Source organism: Salmo salar, chromosome 01 (assembly GCF_965601325.2).
Source record: "Salmo salar chromosome 01, fSalSal1, whole genome shotgun sequence".
NCBI lineage: Eukaryota > Metazoa > Chordata > Actinopteri > Salmoniformes > Salmonidae > Salmo > Salmo salar.
This window is the reverse complement of record NC_138291.1, coordinates 20,186,003-20,209,596: the sequence shown is the minus strand read 5'-3', so window position 1 is coordinate 20,209,596 and position 23,594 is coordinate 20,186,003. Positions and strand designations below refer to the sequence as shown.

Sequence of the window (23,594 nt, the reverse complement as noted above, 5' to 3'; positions counted from 1 at the left end):
TTGTTAACCACAGGGCATTGCAGATATGAGTGGACCCCTGATGGCATTTCATTTTTTGTTGTTGCAATTTACAGATATTTGATGTTTTCATGTTTTGAAGTCACATTCCACTCACTCTCTTCTTCTCCTCACTCCTCTCTCTTTCAATTCAATTCAGTTCGATTCAAGGGTCTTCATTGGCATGGGAAACATATGTTAACATTGCCAAAGTAAGTGAAGTCTCTCTCTCCCTCTCACTCTCTCTGTCACATACACACACACCAGCTGTTGTGAGGTCGTCACCCAGCTCTGGGGTGAAACATGATCAGCCACAGATCTCCTGGTGTGCTGCCAGCACCAGCCAGGGACCACACACTTCCCAGGGGGCCGAGGGTGAAAACTCTGAGGTTTTATGCACCATTGAATCTGAGATTATTTCTTTTTCCATTCGTTTTCATCCAAATACGTAGGTGTGGACTGTATTTGTGGAATCGTTCTCAATGTATAAATCTTCAATTTATAAGGTTCTTGCATTTTGCGAGGCGAAACTGATGCATTCAGAGAAAATATCTGTTGTTTGTACTGACTTGGCTTTTGTCAGTCATGAAGCAGCCATGCAGACACACACACACACACACACACACACACACACACACACACACACACACACACACACACACACACACACACACACACACACACACACACACACACACACACAAACACACACCCATTCAGTAGCCGGTCCATGTTTGACCATGAATGAATAGTTCTCTACACTCACTGACTGCTGGGGTTATTCCTGGCCAGCGCAGCATTTTGTGTTTCTATCACATGGCCGGTGGGCTAGCTGAGCTCTCTGTTACCGTTTTAAACTGGGCTGTGGTTGTGAATCACCCCGGGTTGGCTGGGCTCTGACCAACATAACACTTAGCTGTGGTAGGTCATGATTCACTCCTCCTGCACCCTCCGTTTAGTTCACTTTAGTTTAGTCACCACCATACGGCAAAAATACTCTACTGCCTACTACACCGTGACCGCACTCCCCACTGACTGGCTGGTTAGCATGGATGCCTTCCTGCTGTTAGCCATGAGAAATACCTGCCCAGGCCCTCTGAGGGAGAGGGTTTACTATGGCATATTTAACTGGAGTCACTGACCTTGCCGTGGACTAGAGAGAGACATCATGATACTTCTCTGTAAAGTTGTCTGAGGTATGCATTGCATGAGTCATGGTTGTGGTGGATGCTGAAGTAGCGAACAAGGTGAAATTGAGTATTGATAGTGAGTGACCAGGGATGGGAGCCACTGTATCATGTCAGCGTCTAGATGGGAGTACATTGTAACTTACACCACTACTACTACTGTGCAATCACTCACTCACTCACACACACACACACACACACTCCCTCTTTTTCCTTGTCTCTCGCTGGCTCTTTCTCTCTACTCTGTAGTTAAATCATGAACTACTCATAAAGTATGATCTCTATTCTTCATGATGTATACATTTCACATGACGTATGCTCTTACTTAGTCCATTTGAAATGAATCAGTCCCTTAAATTGAACAGGCTGGCCGTGCACAGGTCATCTCGCCCTTCAGTTGCCTCTCGAGTAACCCTTAAATATGCCATTATCTTGTCTGCAGGGCCAGTGGAGAGCTCGTTTGCAGTAAATTCAATTTCACTTGACAATGCCAGGGTGACTTATAGCAGTAAAGAAGATTGAGAGTTGCACAAACAGTGTTAGGAATGACCTCAGAAGACATATATCATGGGTTACACTGACCTTCTGAAAGTGAGACATCCTAACCCTGATTCTGGAACAAAGAGGTATTGTTAAACACAGATGATGCGACTGGTGCATTTCCGGCCCAGCAGCTCTGGGCTCTGATCTGGTGGACTAAAAGGGCCCTGGTAATGTACTCTGTTGCCCAGATCCCTTTGCGTTCTTAATGTCACTCTTTGCGTGATGTCTCATGCAACCTAATGGCCCTATTGTTTACTGATTATGTCTTGGAAGAAAATAAGTCAAACATTGTGTTATTGATTTCAGATGTAGCCGTCGAGCTGGGTCTCACATAAAACCCACTCTCAAACCCTCCTTTTCTTATTCTCTCTCACACCCACCCCCAATGAGCGCGCACACACACACACACACACACGCACACACACACACACACACACACACACACACACACACACACACACACACACACACACACACACACACACACACACACACACACACATGCAGACACACACATTTTGGTGAGTTGAAAATAAGACATAATCAGGGCAGGGAGAAGACAGGATGGAGGGAAGTAGGGCATACAGTTGTCAGTGGTGTATAGTGTACCACCACTATCGGCCCTCGAGTGGGGAGCCCTGAATTATTACTGTTTGTTAATTAATATTTCTCTGCCAGCCCAGAGGAAGACTGTGGCCCCGCTCTCTGTGCTCTGTGATAAATAATTTACGTTTGTTTGCTGATAATCTCTATCAGATCTGCCGATGGCCACGAGTGGTGTGTTTTCTCTCTCCCTCTCACTCATGGGGCAGCCTTAGATGTGTGGCTGTTTGATGGATGCAGATAGGTTGAATATAGGTTAGCCTCACTTTTAACTATCATGTTATAATATTGTTATAATATTGCTCCCTAAATTACTCCTACGTTTCCGTGCATTCCCTGTGGAAATTCCAGGTCGAAAAATGTATACTAGAGCATTTATTTTCGGTGACTCACCTGGATAATTATTTTACATTGTGATTATTATTTTTTTGTATCGATTTTTTGGGGAATTGTTACTATGGGAGATGATGTGGGTCTACGTGGCTTTCCTTCAGTGGTGGAAAAAGTACCCAACTGTCATACTTGAGTAAAAGTAAAGATACCTTAATAGAAAATGACTCAAGTAAAAGTAAAAGTATTTTTTATTTGGTTTAAAATATACTTAAGTATCAAAAGTAAAAGTTAAATAATTTCAAATTCCTTATATTAAGCAAACCAAATGGCACCATTTTCTTGTTTTTATTTTATTTACAGAAAGCCAGGAGCACACTCCAACACTCAGACATCCTTTACAAACAACGCATGTGTGTTTAGTTAGTCCACCAGATCAGAGGCCCAGGGGATGACCAGGGATGTTCTCTGTTTAGTTAGTCCACCAGATCAGAGGCAGTAGGGATGACCAGGGATGTTCGCTTGATAAGTGTGTGAATTTGACAATTTTCCTGTCCTGGTAAGCATTCAAAATGTAATGAGCACTTTTGGGTGTCAAGGAAAATGTATGGAGTAAAAAGTACAATATTTTATTCAGGAATGTAGTGAAGTAAAAGTAAAAGTAGTAATCAAAAATATAAATAGTAAAGTACAGATACCCCAAAAAACTACTTAAGTAGTACTTGAAAGTATTTTTACTTAAGTACTTTACACCGCTGCTTTCCTTTGAGTTGAGCTTCTGAGGTTTTATCACAGCTGTGCTATCTAGTGCTGATCTTGTTCATTTGCACCGCAGGCAGAGACAGTGTGGCCCAGAAGAGCTGTTCAATATTTAATTGTTGTCACTAATACAGATTCATAAGTCATCTACAAAGGGGATTTGTGGGGGGGGGGGGGCTTTGTTAATGTGTTTGTTTATTGCCTTTGTAATGTCACCCCCCCACACACACACACAGTTCCTCACTTGGCTGATAGTCGTTGCTCATATAATAGAGTAGCCTATCATCAGTTGATTATCTCTCTCATCATCTGAGAGACTGATTCTCTCGTCCTCTATATCAGCCTGCTGTGCTCTAAAATGACGACTGGTGTATATCACTGAGTTTGTGTCTGCTTTTGCCTATACAACGTCTTGGTACACTGTATCCTATTGCAGTATAGTCGCCTACAGACAAACCAAGGCAAAGTCTTAATAGATTTATACTGTGAATACCCATCCTCAGTTCACACCCTATATGAAGAAGTGGGTGAGGAGGAGGGGGTAAGAAGGAGGGGGTGAGGAGGAGGGGGTTAGAAGGAGGGGGTGAGGAGGAGGGGGTTAGAAGGAGGCGGTGAAGAGGAGGGGTGAGGAGGAGGGGGTAAGAAGGAGGAGGGGGTGAGGAGGAGGGGGTAAGAAGGAGGGGGTCAGAAGGAGGTGGTGAGGAGGAGGGGGTAAGAAGGAGGAGGGGTGAGGAGGAGGGGTGAGGAGGAGGTGGTGAGGAGGAGGGGGTAAGAAGGAGGAGGGTGAGGAGGAGGGGGTGAGGAGGATGGGTGAGGAGGAGGTGGTGAGGAGGAGGGGTGAGGAGGAGGGGGTAAGAAGGAGGGGGTGAGGAGGAGGGGGTAAGAAGGAGGGGGTGAAGAGGAGGGTGAGGAGGAGGGGGTAAGAAGGAGGGGGTGAGGAGGAGGAGTGAGGAGGAGGGGGTAAGAAGGAGGGGGTGAGGAGGAGGAGTGAGGAGGAGGGGGTAAGAAGGAGGGGTGAGGAGGAGGGGGTAAGAAGGAGGGGGTGAGGAGGAGGGGGTAAGAAGGAGGGGGTGAGGAGGAGGGTGAGGAGGAGGGGGTGAGGAGGAGGGGTGAGTAGGAGGATACACTCTACTCCCCTGACTCTCATCAAGTATTAACAGTCGGACTCCCAGAAGCCTGGAGTAATGATTATACAGTTTACAGCTTGTGAGATTATAGCTGCCTGTCTGCCTATAAGCTGTCTGTCTGGCAGACAAACATGATGTTGAAATATATCACCCACACACAGCAGGCAACATGATGAAACAATCTGCAACCGCTTGTTTACAGAAACAGACTATTTAAAAAAATGTATCCGGTGTTGTGGTGAGTTAAGGAATTTGACAGCCAAGAGCAAGTGTCATGAATAACAATGATATCTAGTCTAATTTACAAAGGTATGGCATGGGAGTTTGTTAGTCTAATTTACAAAGGTATGGCATGGGAGTTTGTTAGTCTAATTTACAAAGGTATGGCTTGGGAGTTTGTTAGTCTAATTTACAAAGGTATGGCATGGGAGTTTGTTAGTCTAATTTACAAAGGTATGGCTTGGGAGTTTGTTAGTCTAATTTACAAAGGTATGGCTTGGGAGTTTGTTAGTCTAATTTACAAAGGTATGGCATGGGAGTTTGTTAGTCTAATTTACAAAGGTATGGCTTGGGAGTTTGTTAGTCTAATTTACAAAGGTATGGCATGGGAGTTTGTTAGTCTAATTTACAAAGGTATGGCATGGGAGTTTGTTAGTCTAATTTACAAAGGTATGGCATGGGAGTTTGTTAGTCTAATTTACAAAGGTATGGCATGGGAGTTTGTTAGTCTAATTTACAAAGGTATGGCTTGGGAGTTTGTTAGTCTAATTTACAAAGGTATGGCATGGGAGTTTGTTAGTCTAATTTACAAAGGTATGGCATGGGAGTTTGTTAGTCTAATTTACAAAGGTATGGCATGGGAGTTTGTTAGTCTAATTTACAAAGGTATGGCATGGGAGTTTGTTAGTCTAATTTACAAAGGTATGGCATGGGAGTTTGTTAGTCTAATTTACAAAGGTATGGCATGGGAGTTTGTTAGTCTAATTTACAAAGGTATGGCATGGGAGTTTGTTAGTCTAATTTACAAAGGTATGGCATGGGAGTTTGTTAGTCTAATTTACAAAGGTATGGCATGGGAGTTTGTTAGTCTAATTTACAAAGGTATGGCATGGGAGTTTGTTAGTCTAATTTACAAAGGTATGGCATGGGAGTTTGTTAGTCTAATTTACAAAGGTATGGCTGGAGTTGTTAGTCTAATTTACAAAGGTATGGCTGGGAGTTTGTTAGTCTAATTTACAAAGGTATGGCATGGGAGTTTGTTAGTCTAATTTACAAAGGTATGGCATGGGAGTTTGTTAGTCTAATTTACAAAGGTATGGCATGGGAGTTTGTTAGTCTAATTTACAAAGGTATGGCATGGGAGTTTGTTAGTCTAATTTACAAAGGTATGGCTTGGGAGTTTGTTAGTCTAATTTACAAAGGTATGGCATGGGAGTTTGTTAGTCTAATTTACAAAGGTATGGCATGGGAGTTTGTTAGTCTAATTTACAAAGGTATGGCTTGGGAGTTTGTTAGTCTAATTTACAAAGGTATGGCTTGGGAGTTTGTTAGTCTAATTTACAAAGGTATTGTGAAGGTATTGTCACTGGGTTGCAGTGATGGCAAATTTCCATTGACATATCGGTGTGTTACAAGTTCTTTGCCTGTGGCTAATTTGTGGTTTTGTCCTCCACATTTCAAACTGATACAGAGACATTAGTTATGTTCTGCTGCTGGCCTGTTTAGCACACAGAGAGAAACTCGAGACTAGAGCAGTCAATCTGTTCAATCAAGTTCTGATTATTTTCAATCAAGATTCTGATGAATGGAATAAGGTGTATTACTGTAGTCATACTGAACAACACTGCACTAGAGAAATACACTAGATGTTAAATGTTGACCAGGAGAAAACGCATCAGTGCTAAAATCTATCTTCTGCAATAACTAAACTATTATGAGGAGAGGAACACCAAAGTGTCTTATTAATAATATCTGCAAGCATCACAGTTTCTTTATTGAGATACAAAGAGGCCTACAGTCTGATCCTCCTCCTTTTATGATGATGATGATGATGTGAGCCTTCTCTCCCATATTCCTTTGATTTGGATTGTGTTTGGGTCTCTTTTAGTTATAAAGGAAACCTGATGGTGAATAGCAGATTTAGAATTCTGAGATGATTCCCACCAGGAGTCTGTTCCTCTGCTGCAGGCCACTGGCTCCAGGCTCTGCACATTACAACACTATGACTCAGCAGAAAGAAAGCCCTCCAAGCCTGATGAGTCCATACACACACACACGGACACACACACACACACACACACACACACACACACACACACACACACACACACACACACACACACACACACACACACACACACACACACACACACACACACACACACACACACACACACACACACACACACACCACACACACATACACACACACAACCACAGGTGCACACACACTCCTGGGCTCAGACAGACAGACTGCAGCTTTAGCTGTCTGTACTGTAGGCTACAGGAGCTTTAAGTGGGACAGTGTTGAGGTGAGCACAGTGCAAGGCTTTGCATTGCACCTCTTTGAATCAATGTGGAACCATTTTGAGTGGCACCGACTAAGATTTCCTGCACATACATAATATATTAATTTTCAATACTTTTATTGTCACATTGGATGATTTCCAATGTGCTCTAAACAAACAGCTCGTTACAGCCTTTATCTCTAATGTCATCGTTGTCCTTACCTAGGTATCAGCACACAACAAGATAATGCTGTTTGTGCAGTAGGCTAGTAATCTCACAAGCCTGCTTACAAATCTCCATGAACGTCTGAGCTATGAATGTGGGTCAAGAGAGACTGGTACAGAGACTACATCTGTATCCTATTAGGAAGTACCAGATGATGTGTGTCAGGTTGCCTTGAAGAGGTGTTGAATCTGGGATTCTCTGTTGAAGCTATTGGCGGAGAGGTGATAGAAAGATGTTTGAGGTTTGTCATTCCTGTGGTATGTCCCCTGTCAATTTTGTGTGCGAGTGCATGCACATGGACACGTATGTACGCGTATGGAGGAGAGAGAGAACGTTTTATTTTCTCCATATATAAGAAATGGCATTTCTACAACCTCCAAGTAATTGGGTCCTTTTCATCTTTGGCGTCCATTGACTGTGCATCCAACCAATGTCTTGTCTCTGTGTGTGTGTGTGTTTGTTCTGCAGGGTGTAAGCGGGATGTCTCTGGATGAGGGGGCCCACGCTGGGTCCAGGGAGACACCCATGTACGTGTATGAGTCCACGGTGCACTGTGCCAACGTGCTGCTGAGTCTGGAGGACCAGCGGCGGCTGAACATCCTGTGTGATGTGACGGTGGTGGTGGAGGGGACGGAGATCAGGGCCCACAGGGCCGTCCTGGCTGCCAGCAGCAGATACTTCCTACAGGTGCTGCTGGGACACACACAACCCGAGCAGGAGCCAATCATCAGCCTGTCTGACAAGGTGAGTAATGACCAATGATGCACTTGTATATGTATGTCTATGGTAACACCCTGAGAAAGCATGAATTACCTGACTTGACTTGACAGACTTTAGGCTCCCCTCGGCGTGGCCATTTTTATACTGTTATGCTGCTATATTATAACAGCCCTTCCATTACATTCAGAGACCCGTCCTAGTGTGGTAAAATGGGCGTGTCAGTCAGAGAGAGAAGGAGAGAGAATCTAGACTTTTATTGAGTCTCAAAATACACTCTCTTTTGTGTTCATGTGTCTGTATGAGAGAGAGAGAGAGAGAGAGAGAGAGAGAGAGGTTCTCCTATGTCTAGAGGAAAACTACAAACAATGTATGCAGGACAGAATTAGGTCAATGTCCATTAATAATAAAAACAGAAAAAAAGAGCAATTCAGTTTTGGAAACATCTAAAATACAGTGACCCCCTCTCATATCATTACCAAGCCCTGCAATGCCAAGAGCTGAGCAAAGAAAATAGTCCCCTCATCCAGCTGGTCCTGGGGCTGAGTTCACAAACCTGTTCTACTAACACACTGAAGCCTCAGTCCCCTCATCCAGCTGGTCCTGGGGCTGAGTTCACAAACCTGTTCTACTAACACACTGAACACACTGAAGCCCAATCAATCAGAATAAAAACCAAATTACAACACAGTCAAACAAAACTACACTACCTATTGGGAAACACAAGCACAAAGCAAAATACAGTGCTATCTGGCCCTAAATGGACAGTACACCATGGCAAACTATTTGACCTGGGTTTCTGTACAAAACCTTAGAAAAACCTTGACAAAGTACAGGCTCAGTGAGCACAGCCTTGCCATTGAGAAGGGTAGACACAGGAAAACCTGGCTCCCTGTAGAGGAAAGGCTGTGCAACCACTGCACAACAGCAGAACCTGAGACGGAGCTGCATTTCCTGACAAAATGTAAAAAAATATAAACAATTAGAGAGTGTAATTTCCCCAAATTTGAAACCCATATTCAAGATTTAAAAGACCTCTCTGATGAGAATAGGCTTCCCGTCCTGTTGGGGGAGGACGCAGAGAGCTGTGTGTTGGCAGCGTACTACATTGCTGCCTGCCATAAGATGAGGGACAGTGTCTGACAGACCAATCAACCTGCATGTTCTCTATGCCATTATTATTGTCCATTGTATGGTTATTTTTACTCTTGATTATTATTGTTAATGATTGCCCCATTGAAAATCTTTAATATTATTATTATTTTAATTATGTTAATATTGTCAATTAATAACTTACATGAAATATCCAAAGTACGCTTTTGCAATATGTACATTGTTATGTCATGTCAATAAAGCAATTTGAATTGAAAGCAATTTGAATTGAATTGAAATTGAGAGAGTGTGAGAGAGAGAGAGAGAAAAAGAGAGAGAAAAAGAGAAAGAGGGAGAAAAAGGGGGTAAGAGGGAGAACGAGGGGATAAGAGGGGGTAAGAGGGGGAGAACGAGGGGGGTAAGAGGGGGTAAGAAGGAGAAAGAGGGGGTAAGAGGGGGAGAACGGGGGGGTAAGCGGGAGAAAGAGGGGGAGAACGAGGGGGTAAGAGGGGGTAAGAGGGGGTAAGAAGGAGAAAGAGGGGGTAAGAGGGGGAGAACGAGGGGGTAAGCGGGAGAAAGAGGGGGTAAGAGGGGGAGAACGAGGGGGTAAGAGGGGGAGAACGAGGGGGTAAGAGGGGAGAACGAGGGGGTAAGAGGGGGTAAGATGGAGTAAGAGGGGGGAACGAGGGGGTAAGAGGGGAGAACGAGGGGGTAAGAGGGGGTAAAAGGGAGTAAGAGGGGGAGAACGAGGGGGTAAGAGGGGGAGAACGAGGGGGTAAGAGGGGGTAAGAAGGAGAAAGAGGGGGTAAGAGGGGGAGAACGGGGGGGTAAGCGGGAGAAAGAGGGGGTAAGAGGGGGAGAACGAGGGGGTAAGAGGGGGAGAACGAGGGGGTAAGAGGGGGTAAGAAGGAGAAAGAGGGGGTAAGAGGGGGAGAACGAGGGGGTAAGCGGGAGAAAGAGGGGGTAAGAGGGGGAGAACGAGGGGGTAAGAGGGGGAGAACGAGGGGGTAAGAGGGGAGAACGAGGGGGTAAGAGGGGGTAAGATGGAGTAAGAGGGGGGAACGAGGGGGTAAGAGGGGAGAACGAGGGGGTAAGAGGGGGTAAAAGGGAGTAAGAGGGGGAGAACGAGGGGGTAAGAGGGGGAGAACGAGGGGGTAAGAGGGGAGAACGAGGGGGTAAGAGGGGGAGAACGAGGGGGTAAGAGGGGGTAAGATGGAGTGAGGCGGCCGGGTAGCTTGCTCAGTTATCACACTTTAGCATTCCTTTGCTTGTGTACATAGTGTTGGCAGGATTCCTGAAAACCCTGTGGGAATTTTTAGAATCAGTGATACATTATATTTCTGCCTCTGTAACTAATCGTGGGCAGAACAGCCCCGGCCCACATTCCACTGCCTCCATTAGCATGTAATGTCCTAGATCTGTCAATTTGATTAATACTGTATGTCTCTTTGACTCTACCTCATACAGTAATCACTATCAACGACTTTACATGTCAAAATCCATCCTCTAATGACTAGAAAGCATTGCTTATTTTCTCTCTTCTCTTTCTCTACAGACATCCCCTCTCCTTCTACCGGTCTCTTTGTAGTGTGGATTTTCTCTTTCTCACGCACAATAATTTTCTGTCTATCCATCCTTTCGCTTGCCTCCTTTTTGCTTTGTAGTATCTCTCGCAATCTCTTCCTCTCTCTCTCTCTCTCTCTCTCTCTCTCTCTCTCTCTCACTCACTCTGTTTTCTCTCTCATTCTGTTTTCTCTTTCTCTCCCTGTCCTCATTAGAAGGGCTGGTACAGTAGTAACATTAAAAGAGGCTTGTCTGGTTTCTGTGTGTTCATAAAGACAATCTTCTGTATTCATAAAGACAATCTTCTGTATTCATAAAGACAATCTTCTGTGTTCATAAAGACAATCTTCTGTGTTCATAAAGACAATCTTCTGTGTTCATAAAGAGATGCTTCTGGTGTGTTCATAAAGACATGCTTCTGGTGTGTTCATAAAGACAATCCTCTGTGTGTACATAAAGACAATCTTCTGTGTGTTCATAAAGACAATCCTCTGTGTGTTCATAAAGACAATCTCCTGTGTGTTCATAAAGACAATCTTCTGTGTGTTCATAAAGACAATCTTCTGTGTGTTCATAAAGACAATCCTCTGTGTGTTCATAAAGACAATCTTCTGTGTGTTCATAAAGACAATCTTCTGTGTTCATAAAGACAATCTTCTGTGTTCATAAAGAGATGCTTCTGGTGTGTTCATAAAGACATGCTTCTGGTGTGTTCATAAAGACAATCCTCTGTGTGTTCATAAAGACAATCTTCTGTGTGTTCATAAAGACAATCTCCTGTGTGTTCATAAAGACAATCTTCTGTGTGTTCATAAAGACAATCTTCTGTGTGTTCATAAGACAATCTTCTGTGTGTTCATAAAGACAATCTTCTGTGTGTTCATAAGACAATCTTCTGTGTGTTCATAAGACAATCTTCTGTGTGTTCATAAAGACATGCTTCTGCAGGCACATGAGGCAGCTGCTGACACTAGCTGAAAATAGACCCTCAGAACACTCAGCATTCTAACGGCACTCTACCTCCCCCCCAGCAACCGACACACACACACACACACACACACACACACACACACACACACACACACACACACACACACACACACACACACACACACACACATACACACAGGCAAGCACGCACAGCACACACACAGACACGCACACACTGCGCTCACACACGCACACACTGCGCTCACACATACACACACACACACAGGCAAGCACACACTGCGCACACAAACACACACACACACATGGGCACACACACACACATACACCAGGCCTGCTGGCTATCAGCTACTAAGAGAGAGAACAGGAGAGAGATGAAGGGGAGAGGATGGGGAGAGGAGAGGATAGAGGGGGCTAGGAGGGGAAAAGGAGGGGGAGAGGATGGGGGAGTAGGTGAGCTGAAGGGGGAGAGGACAACAAGTGAGAGGCATATTTTAAGGATGGGTGACTTTCACCTTCAGAGAGGGATGCGCCCCTAGGCACTCATTGGGATGATGGTGGGAGTGGGAGGGGATGTGCTCCAGTTAGTTTGCTCTCTCTCCCATCTCAATTTTTTGTCAAAATGTGTCAAAATAAAACATGAATGTGTAGTCCACACTCCAGGGTTTGTTTAACTGTGTGTGTAAGCAGCAGATTTTTCCCAACTCTCACAGTCCCCACACGAAATCCCCAGGACCAGTAACAACACAACAGATAACACTGTGTTTCCTCCTCTCATCAGATCACAGCCAGGGGGTTTGCCCCGCTGCTACAGTTTGCCTACACAGCCAAACTGGTTCTGAGCAGAGAGAACATCCATGAGGTGATCCGCTGTGCTGACTTCCTGGGCGTTCACAACCTAGAAGACTCCTGCTTCCGCTTTCTACAGGCCCAGCTGCATAGCGACACGACTGATCACAACAATGGCCTTTGTCGCAAGGAGCTGCCGCCATCGGCGCACACAGATGACCTCATCACGGAGGAGGACGGTGATGGTGGTGTTTCCGCGTCGTCCGAAACCCCCAGAGTGACATCATCCTCTGCGACGAGGTGGCGACCCAATCACTCGACCCTCATGCCCCTCACCAGCAGCCTGACCTCTGACCTCCCACAATGCCCCAAATACAGGAAGTACCAGCAGGCCTGCGCCAAGCACAACGGAAAGAACGAGGACGATGATAGCGTCACCTCGGCCGCCTCGTCACTATGCCATGCCTCAGCCTCCCCAGGCCGCTCAGAGACCAGCAGCACCCACCAAGGTACACACCCCCTCTCCCCCTCCAGAATCAAAGAGGAGCCCCGCTCCGGGGGCGAGGGAGAGGAGAGCCCCCCAGGACTGTCAGAGGATAGCCAGAATGTCCTGGAGATGGAGTTGGTGGGGAGGCCGGAGCCCTCAGCGCATCCCCCCAGCAGAGGTTCTCCATCTTGCCTGCACTCCTACCTCCAGAGGGGCCTCCTGGATCTCAACAACCCAGCCAGCACCCTACCTTCCACTCCTCTCACCCAGCAGCTACTGACCAACAGACTCTCACTAGCCCATAACAGGGACAGAGACAGGGAGGCATCTCAGGCGGAGGGTGGAAGGGACCTCAGGGCGGTGTCTGCAGAGACAGTGGGATCTTCTGTTGGAGACATAGAGGGGCTAGTAGAGGGCATGGCAATGAAGCCCCTTGTCTCAGACGGAGTCAGCAAACAGGAAGTAGAGTTGGATCGCCGCAGCAGCGTCATTTTCTCCCTCGGGGTATGTGACCATCTGGGAACACCGTCTCAATCCTACTCTGACCGGAAGTCTCTGGAAAAAGATCTGTTGGAGATCACCTCGAAATCCCTGTGGACAGATGTTAGTCAGTCTTTCCCCTTCCACCAGACATACTCTCCCCTACCCTCCTCCACCACCCCCCCCACGGCCCTCCAGGACCCCCTGCCTATTATGGCCTGCCGGCCGCGGCCCACCACCAGCTGCCCTCTGCCCATAAAGATCTCCCCCTGCTCCCCTGCCTGCGAGACCCGCACACGCACCTCCAGCTCCTGCTCATCGTTCTCCTACCTGGAGGACTGGGGCAGTGGGGACTCGCCCTCCAGCCTGCCCCAGTTTGAGTTCTCCTCTTCCCCATGCTCTGTGTCGGGCTCAGGCTTGGCTCGCTGCCTGGTGGGGGAGCAGAGGGAGCACGGTGGGATGGTGGTAGGGGAAGCCATCTTCTCTCAGGGCCGCACCAAGATCAAGTGTGAACGGTCGTATGGGGCCAACTCCAGTGATGAATCCGGGTCCTTCTCAGAGGGAGACAGTGAGTCTGGCCCTGCCAGAGAGCCAGGTCCCGAAGTCAGTATAATTTATCTATCTATACTACATATTGAAATTGTGATCTGTACTATTCACAATGGGGTTTGCCAACAACTAAAATTGCTCTGACAAAATGTTACTGTGTCAGAGAGATACCACACGGTTAGTGTTATGGCTGGGAAGATGAACTGTGTTGTAATAATTATGTTTTGATGGTTGTCAGAGTTACTTCTTAAAACCAAAAGGGATAAATATCTGAACAAATAGCTAGGACCAGTCCTCTTTATGACCTGCTAAAAAAGCAGTGGTGAAGACTTAAGACAGAAAGAGAGAGAGAGACAGGGAATTTAATAGACGAGTTATCTGTACAGTATATAACAACTGTTGTTCTGGGGAAGAAGAGCCTGGAGAGCTTAGAACAGTAGTAGTCTTAGTCATCTGTGAGATTTCTGTTTGACAAAATGTCATGGATGCTGTTCACCTCTAAAGCTATAGTCATGGCCCATCCATGCACACACCATCCGTCCATACAACATCCCTCCTCTATTCACAGCCGAAAGCCTCTAAGGATAAGACCTTGATTTCAAACTCTTTGTTTACTTTAAGAGAACTGCAGGGATTGCCATGGCAATGCTTAAGCGCCCACTCCATCTCTCATGTTGCTGTGTAGAGAGAAATTAGACAATTCTTCTTGTGCTACACTGTGGGCTGAAGTCGTTCAGCCGCTCTGAGAGACTCACATACAATCAGCAGCGTCTTCTATTAGCTCATCTATATCAGCTTTATTTCAGAACCGATGGTGAGTCAGTGAGAGAGAGGCTGGTGGAACGGTGTGAGTGGGAAAGAGATTCATGTAATAACATGAATGACTGCTGAAAATACACAAACAGTGATAGACAGAATCATTGAGCTTTTTGTCACAGCTGTTTTTAGATGAATGGAAGGCAATGGATATAATGCTCAGGTAGGTAGAGTTCCGTAGAGGTGTCATTTTTTTAGTGAATTATATTTAGTTCATAATGAGGCTTAATGCGGTCGCAATTTTTTTCTCTCAAGTCTGAAAAGGAGCTGAAATGTGTGTTTGTGTGCATGTGTGCGTGTTCATGTGTCTCCATATGCTCATAGCAGTTCTCAGCGCTGACACTTGGTTCAGACAGAACGGACAGGTGTCCCTGTACCCTCCACCATCTGGCACCCTCCCCCAGTTTAGACCCTCCTAACTGGGACAGTGCGCTAGGCGAGCCCCCTCCAGGGCCAGAACCTGGCCCATATAATACGCACGCACTCTCACACACACACACACACACACACACACACACACACACACACACACACACACACCACACACACACACACACACACACACACACACACACACACACACACACACACACACACACACACCAGTTGACACAGATGAGGTCATCTTGTCAGTGCTGGCCCACTCACAGAGCAGAGTAATGAACTGACTGGAGGGATGTAGAGTTAAAAAGAGAAACCAGAACAATAGAGAGAGAGAGGAGAGAGAGACACAGAGAGACAGAGAAGGCCCCCCAAGATCACAGCTGAAACGGAGCACTCCCTCAGTCCCCTGCCTCTACCCAACTCTCTGTGAGACACAAGGCAGAACGTCACATGGCAGAACGTCACACAGCGTATACTGACCCATTATTAAACACTGAATGATAGCACTTTCAAATGGGGACATCATGCAGACGTTGGAGGAGTTCCTTGTGACGTAAACTGAGAACTTTATTGTATCTCAACCATCAATTTGAGAACATCAGTCAATCTGTATTTTTTTTTTACAATAGTTTGTGTCAATTGTAAGTAAATGAATAATTTTGTCCCACAGTTATTGTCTATTACACTGTAAGCGATTGATTTCAAATAAGTGGAGTACCATGCACAGGCTATGACCATCTACTAGAGGTAGAATAACAGTGCCACCTAGTGGGCTGGGTGGGTACAACTGTGTGAGATGGATGCTGTCTGGGGGAGTTGAGTAATGAGAGAAGAGGACAAATGTCCATTGCTTGCTGTATCATGGACAAGAAAGTTGTACACCAGGTAGAAACTACTGTATATCCCTAATGCATTCCTCTGTGTTTTGTTAAGGTCAAACTTCCTTTCCCGGTGGATCAGATCACCAATCTTCCGCGTAATGACTTCCAGATCATGATAAAGATGCACAAACTGACCTCAGAGCAGCTGGAGTTCATCCACGACATCCGGCGGCGCAGTAAGAACCGCATCGCCGCCCAGCGCTGCCGCAAGAGAAAGCTGGACTGCATCCAGAACCTGGAGGTGGAGATACACAGACTGGTACATACACTGTTTTAACGGTCCTGTGTGGCTCAGTTGGTAGCATGGCGCTTGCAATGCCAAGGTTGTGGGTTCGACTCCTACGGGGGACTAGTACGAAAATGTATGCACTCACTACTGTAAGTCACTCTAGATTAGTCTGCTAAATGACTAAAATGTAAATGTCAAGACTCAGGTCTACTTATTATACAATAAAAAGTTGAATCTCTACTGTTAGCATTTGTCGTACTGTCAGTTTAAAAAAATAGGTTTTATTTGTGTTTCCTTATGCATGTGGCTGTCTGTGTGTTTGTGGTTATGTACTGTGTACATATGGATTCTCTAAGTGTGTATTCAATGTTTGTAAGCTGTGTGTGTATTCAATGTGTGTAAGCTGTGAGCTGGTTGTGTATTCAATGTGTGTAAGCTATGTGTGTATTCAATGTGTGTAAGCTGTGTGTGTAAGCTGTGTGTGTATTCAATGTGTGTAAGCTGTGTGTGTATTCAATGTGTGTAAGCTGTGTGTGTATTCAATGTGTGTTAGCTGTGTGTGTATTCAATGTGTGTAAGCTGTGTGTGTATTCAATGTGTGTTAGCTATGTGTGTATTCAATGTGTGTAAGCTGTGTGTGTATTCTCAGTGTACCCATAACATTCATGTACTGTATGTGTGTCCTTGCAGGTGCATGACAAGGACAAGCTGCTGAGTGAGAGGAACCAGCTGAAGGTGTGTATGGGTGAGCTGTGGCAGAACCTCTCCTACCTGTCCCAAGCTGTGTCCCAGGAGGTGTGCGGGGAGGTACAGGGGAACCACGAGAAGACCCACGCTCTGCTCCCTACACACAGGTCCAGAGATCCTACTGCCACCACCAACAGCATCTCCATCACGGCCAGCATCGACCTCACCTCCAACCCAGGCTCCCCCACCTCAGAGGGCAGCCAGGTCAAGTCCCCCTGCCCCTCTGAAAGCCCCATGGAGAGAGCCGTTGGCCCTGGGCAGAGGCGGCAGGGCGGTGGGAAGATAGATGTGTCTGTCCTAGGGCAGGAGGACCCTGAGTCTTCCCTGGAGCCTGGAGCATCTACGGGTGTGTGTAGCCCCACTGTTTCTGTGGACTTCTCTCAGGAGATGACTGAGAAATGTACAACAGAAGAACAGCCCAGACAGGATCTGTATCTAGCTAGCAATGGAAAATGAATAGCTGGTAACAGGGTGTGTTTTTATTGTTATTATGACACACATCTCTACCTTGATATGTATAAAGTTTGAAGTACATTTGTTCTCTGTGTTTTTTAAAGGATGACACTACAGTTGTCTTATCAGCAATACTGTTAAACAGGTGTTTTGGAGTTATCAAACTCCATACAACATTGCTCTGGCAGCTTTCTCTCTCTATTTCTGTCTCACCCTCACTCTCTCCCATCATGGGAGTATAAACTCAGGAATTCCTCTGAATGTTTAATAATGTTCAATAATGTCTCTGTAAAAAGCTATTTAATTTCAAATTGTACATCTGAAGAGTTATTCTATACAGCTGCGAGTAGAATGAACTCTCATATGCAAAGTTTCCTTCAGTTCTAATTTCTCACTTTCTTTTTCCTGCATTGTTTATGTACATTCCTCTTTTGCCTTTAACACACAGTAGCATCTATGGTGAAAGAAAGAAAGGAATCAACATACTGTAGCTAAAGTGGGAAATAGAAGAAAAACAAAATCGTATTGCACCGTTCAGCACCTTCAAGAGGTAATCTATCTAATTTACACTAACAATGCATTTACACTAGCAAATGCATTGACATTGGCACTTAGAAATGAAAAACTCCCAAGCCAAGTACTTACTTAAATTATATTCAACAAATATGAATGGTGTCAAAGACTATCATTCTTATCTAAACCATATTGCTCTTTTAGGGGTAGAAATGTACTGTCCCACGTGGTGAAAATGTAATATTTTGTTCTGAGGTATTTTCCATTACATTTAGTGTAAATCAGATGTATTAAAGAATTGGGGTGGAAGTCACCACATATTCCTGGTTTGATAATCCTTAAATATAAGAGTGCAATTTATCCTCTAAACTTGTCCAGTATTCCTAATGGTGTATTATCATGTGAAATGTTGAATACTAATTCAAAGAGATGCTTAGATAGTTATTGGTCCATGGTAATGCCAAATGATTCCATTGTGGAAGATCGTTCTGTAGCATGTGTCATGGTTAGATTAGTGGTTTCTTTGTTGTTTTCTCTTGGAACGTTCCAATGTCACATTCTGGGAATTTCAATTGACATCCTTTAGTTTTCCTCACAGTATGAAGTACCAATGACAGAGCTCCACAGAATGTACTGTTACTCTGAGTACACTGAATATACCGATCACCCCATTTTGATATTTTTGAATTTGAAAAATAAATATGAACATGTTCAGTTATTTATTTTGACAACGTTTCTGTGGGGCTGATTTGTTGGCACAAAATGTTGGCCTGTAAATTTCCTAACATTGATTCTTGTGATTTTTAATGGTTGTTGTTTTTACTGACAATTTGGATGAAAGACAAGTCTTTTCTGTGTTTTATGATTCACAATGTCCTTATTCAGTACAAATTAAGCAAACGTTTAAAGAGGTAAAAGTGTTTACAAAAGTCTGTGTAACATGTTTGTGTTTTTTAAGGATTTTTCCATGACAAGAGACTTTGCATCATTGGATTGATAAGTTTGGGTTTTTAACGATTTTTAAAATGGAACATACAATTGTAAGTGGATGATGGGTTCACACAAGATTTTAAACGTATGTTTGACAAATGCAGCTCCAAGTCTTGCCTTAGAGGTTTCATAGGCCAAACTCACGTGAAAGGGAACGGAAGGTGTCAATTTAAAACCGTACCGTGGAAAAATAACGTTCTGTCCATACTATGAAAGAAATGACTGATTTCAGTACAACCACAATGTTTACTTGTTGGGGGAAAAACTTAATCGCATTTTCTCTTAATGTGCATTAACAATGTTATTTTTCCATAGTGCAGGTTTGATTGAATCCCAGCCTGAGTGTATGCAGAGGTTATGCCTCATGAACATAATGGACTCTTACACTTATCTACCTGCAATTCTGCATACCTCTCATTTTGGGTCAAGGACTGTACAGTTGGAATACGTTGTGTGTGGTTTTGTTTCTATGGTTATTATTGTATTTGTAGATTTTTGGTGAGATATTTTTAATGTGTAATTTGAGTAAATTGCAAGACGACAGATATCAGCTGTTTCACTTTTCCCTTTTTAGCTTTTAATGTTCAAAGTTCGTTATATTGTAAATATTATGTAACTGTTGTTTTTGTTAATTTGACATGCAAATGTTTTGGAAGAAAACTTTTTGTCAAGACGCAATTTCTGTTTATGGATTAAAACAAATAGCATGCGCCAATTCTTTGTATATTTTTTACTGTAAAATTATGATATATCTAAAAAATAACCCATCAAAGATGATGACAAAAAAGTGATTTTCAGTTTTAGTAAATAAGCATTTAATGTCATGAATTAAGATTGTATATCAAACAACTACACACTCATAAGAATCTATTGTTGAATGTTTAACTTAAAAAAGTTCAAACTGAATAATAGGTTTATAAAAGTGAATGCTCTATATAAGCATAGAAAAGTTTTTCCAGGGACAAGATTACATTTTCCATGGTTTGCATGCTCACCAACATTCATTTATCACAATAATTTTAAGTGCTCACACTTCACATGTTCCTCTTGATGTGCATAATCATTTTCCCTTTCTGCCACAATCAACCACATACAATGTCACTCATTTGGAGATTGTAGGCATTTTAATGAGGTGCTTTGAATTTAAAATACACTGGGGAAACAGCACTGCCTATGCCCACATGTGACTTGGCATGGGTTGGTGGCTGTTTTTGGCCCAATTTAATCTGGAGAGCCAATCAATGATGGGTGCAGTGCTATTGATATCTCCTGTGTGTTGTTTCACTCGTAGGCAACTCCTGGGTCTATTTTTGCTCTCGTCCCTCTTCACTTTTTCATGATAGAGGAGATGTCCAAGAATACACTCTGAAAGAGAGAAAACATGTGGGATTGAGAGAGGCTATAGATAACACATTGACACTAGTCATCATGACTTTCTATCTGCAAGATTTCAAAAATGTCTATGCAGTCTCTCAAAGGTATCTATTGCAGCTTTACTGGGCAAATCTAGACAAAATATTCACAATGTTAGCATTCTCTTTCTCCCTCGCTTTTTCACTGTTTCTCCTAGTTACAGTGGTGAAGTCTTCCCCCCTGGTTCGTGGAGGTGGAGTGATGATCTCTCTCTCTCTCTCTCTCTCTCTCTCTCTCTCTCTCTCTCTCTCTCTCTCTCTCTCTCTCTCTCTCCCCCCCCCCCCCCCCGCTCTCTCTCATGCTTTGAGTCATACTCTTATGCAATGTTGTTATAAGCTCATTTTACACAGTGGTAATGGCTCTCTAAACCACCAGGTCAGATGCTGCCTGTCTCTTGGCTCTACTTGCCATTGACATTCTCCTTCCAGGGGGTGGCATCATTGGCATGTCCACCATGTCGCCCAGCTCGGAATCTGAGCTCCGTGGAGAGTTGCTACTGTAATCACTGATGGTGGACATGCTCTCAGAGGGCATACGAGATTTGAAGCTTTGCTTTCTTCCTGGGTTGGGGAAGAGGAAGTCGCTGCCCATGGAGTCCCTCCTCTCCTCCTCCAGGTCTGTGTCCCTCAGAGCCAAGCTGGGTCTGTGTGTTGTCATGATGCTGGGTCTGTGCGTTGCCATAGACACTACTTCCATGTGGCTGGGCTGGTAGTGGTCTTGGGGGTGTAAGTTGGGGTCCTCATGGATCGACTGGCCCTGCAGGTTCCTGGGCCCACTATCCCCATTCAAGACAGCTCCTCTATAGGCTTGAGGGAGCTGGTCCACCATGGCGGTGGTTTGTTTCTCTGGGGCTCCCTGGAGGTGCAGGGTCTGGATCATCCCCTGGCTGGGCTCACATTGCTGATGCTGCTGCTGCTGGTATTGCTGATGGGGCTGGAGGCCAGTGCAGTTGGCAAGATAATGGCCTGAAGCCATGCTGTTGTGCCTGGGCACCTCATGGTTGGGTATGTAGTGGGGAGGTGGGTCCATTGGGTCCAGGTCCTTCTCAGGAATGACTTTGAAGATGGTCTGAGTCAGGGGCGCATTGTGAGGAGACAGGTTCCTCATCACACACAGATGCTGTATCGTCGCGTTCTTCTTCAGCTTGTAAATCAAATTGTCATTGTCTGCTGGGTACTTGTCTCCCTTCAGAGTCTGTTTGATTTTCCTGATGCCCAGGTGGGAAATCTCCATTAGGTTCAGGAAGAGAGACACCCCGGCAATGACGATCATGAACACCATGAACACTGTTTTCTCTGTGGGCCTTGACACATAACAGTCCACACTGTTGGGGCAAGGCATCCTCTCACATTTATACAAAGGCTCCAGTCCGATGCCATACAGGATATACTGGCCCATGATGAAGCCCACCTCCACCACGGAGCGTGTTAGGATATGGATGACGTACGTCCGCAGCAGGGACCCTCTCAGTGGAGCCTTCTTCACCTTCCTCTGCTCCTCCAGCCTCTTCAACTCCTTCTCAATGCGCTTGTGCTCCTCCACCAGCGCCTCCATCTCCCCCAGCTCTGCCTTCAGCTGGACCCTCCGCCGGTGCCTCTCCTTCTCCAGGGCGCGCAGGCGGTAGAGCGCGTGGCCCATGTAGACGAGGGAGGGTGAGGACACGAAGATGACCTGCAGGACCCAGAAGCGGATGAGGGAGATGGGGAAGGCCTGGTCGTAACAGACGGTCTTGCAACCCGGCTGGTCCGTGTTGCAGATGAACTCGCTCTGCTCATCGTTCCACACGTCCTCGGCCGCCACGCCCAGCACCAGCATGCGGAAGATGAGGAGGATGGTGAGCCAGATCTTTCCTACGATGGTGGAGTGGACATGTACTTCCTCCAAGATGCTGCCCAGCAGGTTCCAGTCCCCCATGGTCTCACAGCTCACTGGTCTCTACTGCAACATGTCCTCACACTGGAGAGAGAGAGACCAGAGGGATTTATTTTGCATATATTTTCTTTTAACAGTTAGTTTATAACTACAACTGAAAACATACAATGTTTATAATCATCATGCAATGAATGGAGGGCAGTGGAAAGTCAGGGCAGTGGAAGGTCAGGACAGTGGAAGGTGATGGCAGTGGAAGGTGAGGGCAGTGGAAGGTGGGGGTTAGTGGAAGGTGAAGACAGTGGAATGTCAGGTTAGTGGAAGGTCAGGGCATTGGAAGATCAGGGCAGTGGAAGGTCATGGCAGTGGAAGGTGGGCAGTGGAAAGTCAGCCGTTGAAGTTCGGGCAATGAAAGGTCGGGGCAGTGGAAGTTCGGGGCAGTGGAAGGTGGGGCAGTGGAAAGTGGGGGGCAGTCGAAGCTAAGGACAGTGGAAGGTGGGCAGTGGAAAGTCAGCCATGGAAGGTCAGAGCAGTGGAAGTTCGGGGCAGTGGAATGTCAGGGCAATGGAAGGTGGGGCAGTGGAAGGTGAGGGGCAGTGGAACGTTAGGGAAGTGGAAGGTAGGGGCAGTGGAAAATCAGGGCAGTGGAAGGTAAGGGCAATGGACGGTCGGGGAAGTGGAAGGTGGGGGCAGTGGAAGATCAGGACAGTGGAAGGTAGGGGCAGTGGAAGGTGGGGGCAGTGCAAGGTCAGGGCAGTGGAAGGTAGGGGCAGTGTAAGGATAGGGCAGTGGAAGGTGGGGGTTAGTGGAAGGTGAGGACAGTGGAATGTCAGGGTAGTGGAAGGTAAGGGCAGTGGAAGGTCAGGGAAGTGGAAGGTGGGGGCAGTGGAAGATCAGGACAGTGGAAGGTAGGGGCAGTGCAAGGTCAGGGCAGTGGAAGGTGAGGACAGTGGAAGGTCATGGCAGTGGAAGGTCATGGCAGTGGAAGGTAGGGGCAGTGGAAAGTGGGGGGCAGTGGAAAGTGGGGGGCAGTGGAAGGTAAGGACAGTGGAAGGTGGGGCAGTAGAAATGTGGGGCAGTGGAAGGTCAAGGAAGTGGAAGAGGGGACAGTTGAAGGTGAGGACAGTGAAAGGTCAGGGCAGTGGAAGTTGAGGTTAGTGGGAGGTCAGGGCAGTGGAAAATCAGGGCAGTGGATGGTCATGGCAGTGAAAGATCAGGGCAGTGGAAGGTGGGGGCAGTGGAAGGTCAGGGCAGTGGAAGGTGGGGACAGTTCAAGGTCAGGGCAGTAGAAGGTGGGGGCAGTGGATGGTGGGGCTTTGGAAGGTGGCGGCAGTGGAAGGTCAGGGCAGTGGAAGGTGGGGGGCAGTTGAAGGTAGGGACAGTGGAAGGTCAAGG

General features: G+C 45.8%; 2 protein-coding genes across 2 annotated transcripts in view; one reads left to right on the top strand and one right to left on the bottom strand.

Moving 5' to 3' along the window:
- The window catches only part of LOC106571989 (transcription regulator protein BACH2), a 50,276-nt gene extending 32,715 nt beyond the window's left edge, over positions 1 to 17,561 (top strand). The window contains exons 2-5 of the mRNA XM_014145706.3: positions 7,748 to 8,023; positions 12,381 to 13,958; positions 16,038 to 16,244; positions 16,905 to 17,561. Coding sequence (XP_014001181.3) covers positions 7,760 to 8,023; positions 12,381 to 13,958; positions 16,038 to 16,244; positions 16,905 to 17,417 — 2,562 coding nt within the window. The 5' untranslated portion in view covers positions 7,748 to 7,759 and the 3' untranslated portion in view covers positions 17,418 to 17,561. The remainder of the gene's footprint in view (positions 1 to 7,747; positions 8,024 to 12,380; positions 13,959 to 16,037; positions 16,245 to 16,904) is intronic.
- Positions 17,562 to 20,693: 3,132 nt separating this feature from the next.
- Positions 20,694 to 22,280, bottom strand: LOC106572116 (gap junction alpha-10 protein). Its single transcript, XM_014146011.3, has one exon. It carries the CDS (start codon positions 22,242 to 22,244, stop codon positions 20,694 to 20,696), a length of 1,551 nt encoding a protein of 516 aa, XP_014001486.2. The 5' UTR covers positions 22,245 to 22,280.
- Between the last annotated feature and the right edge of the window lie 1,314 nt (positions 22,281 to 23,594).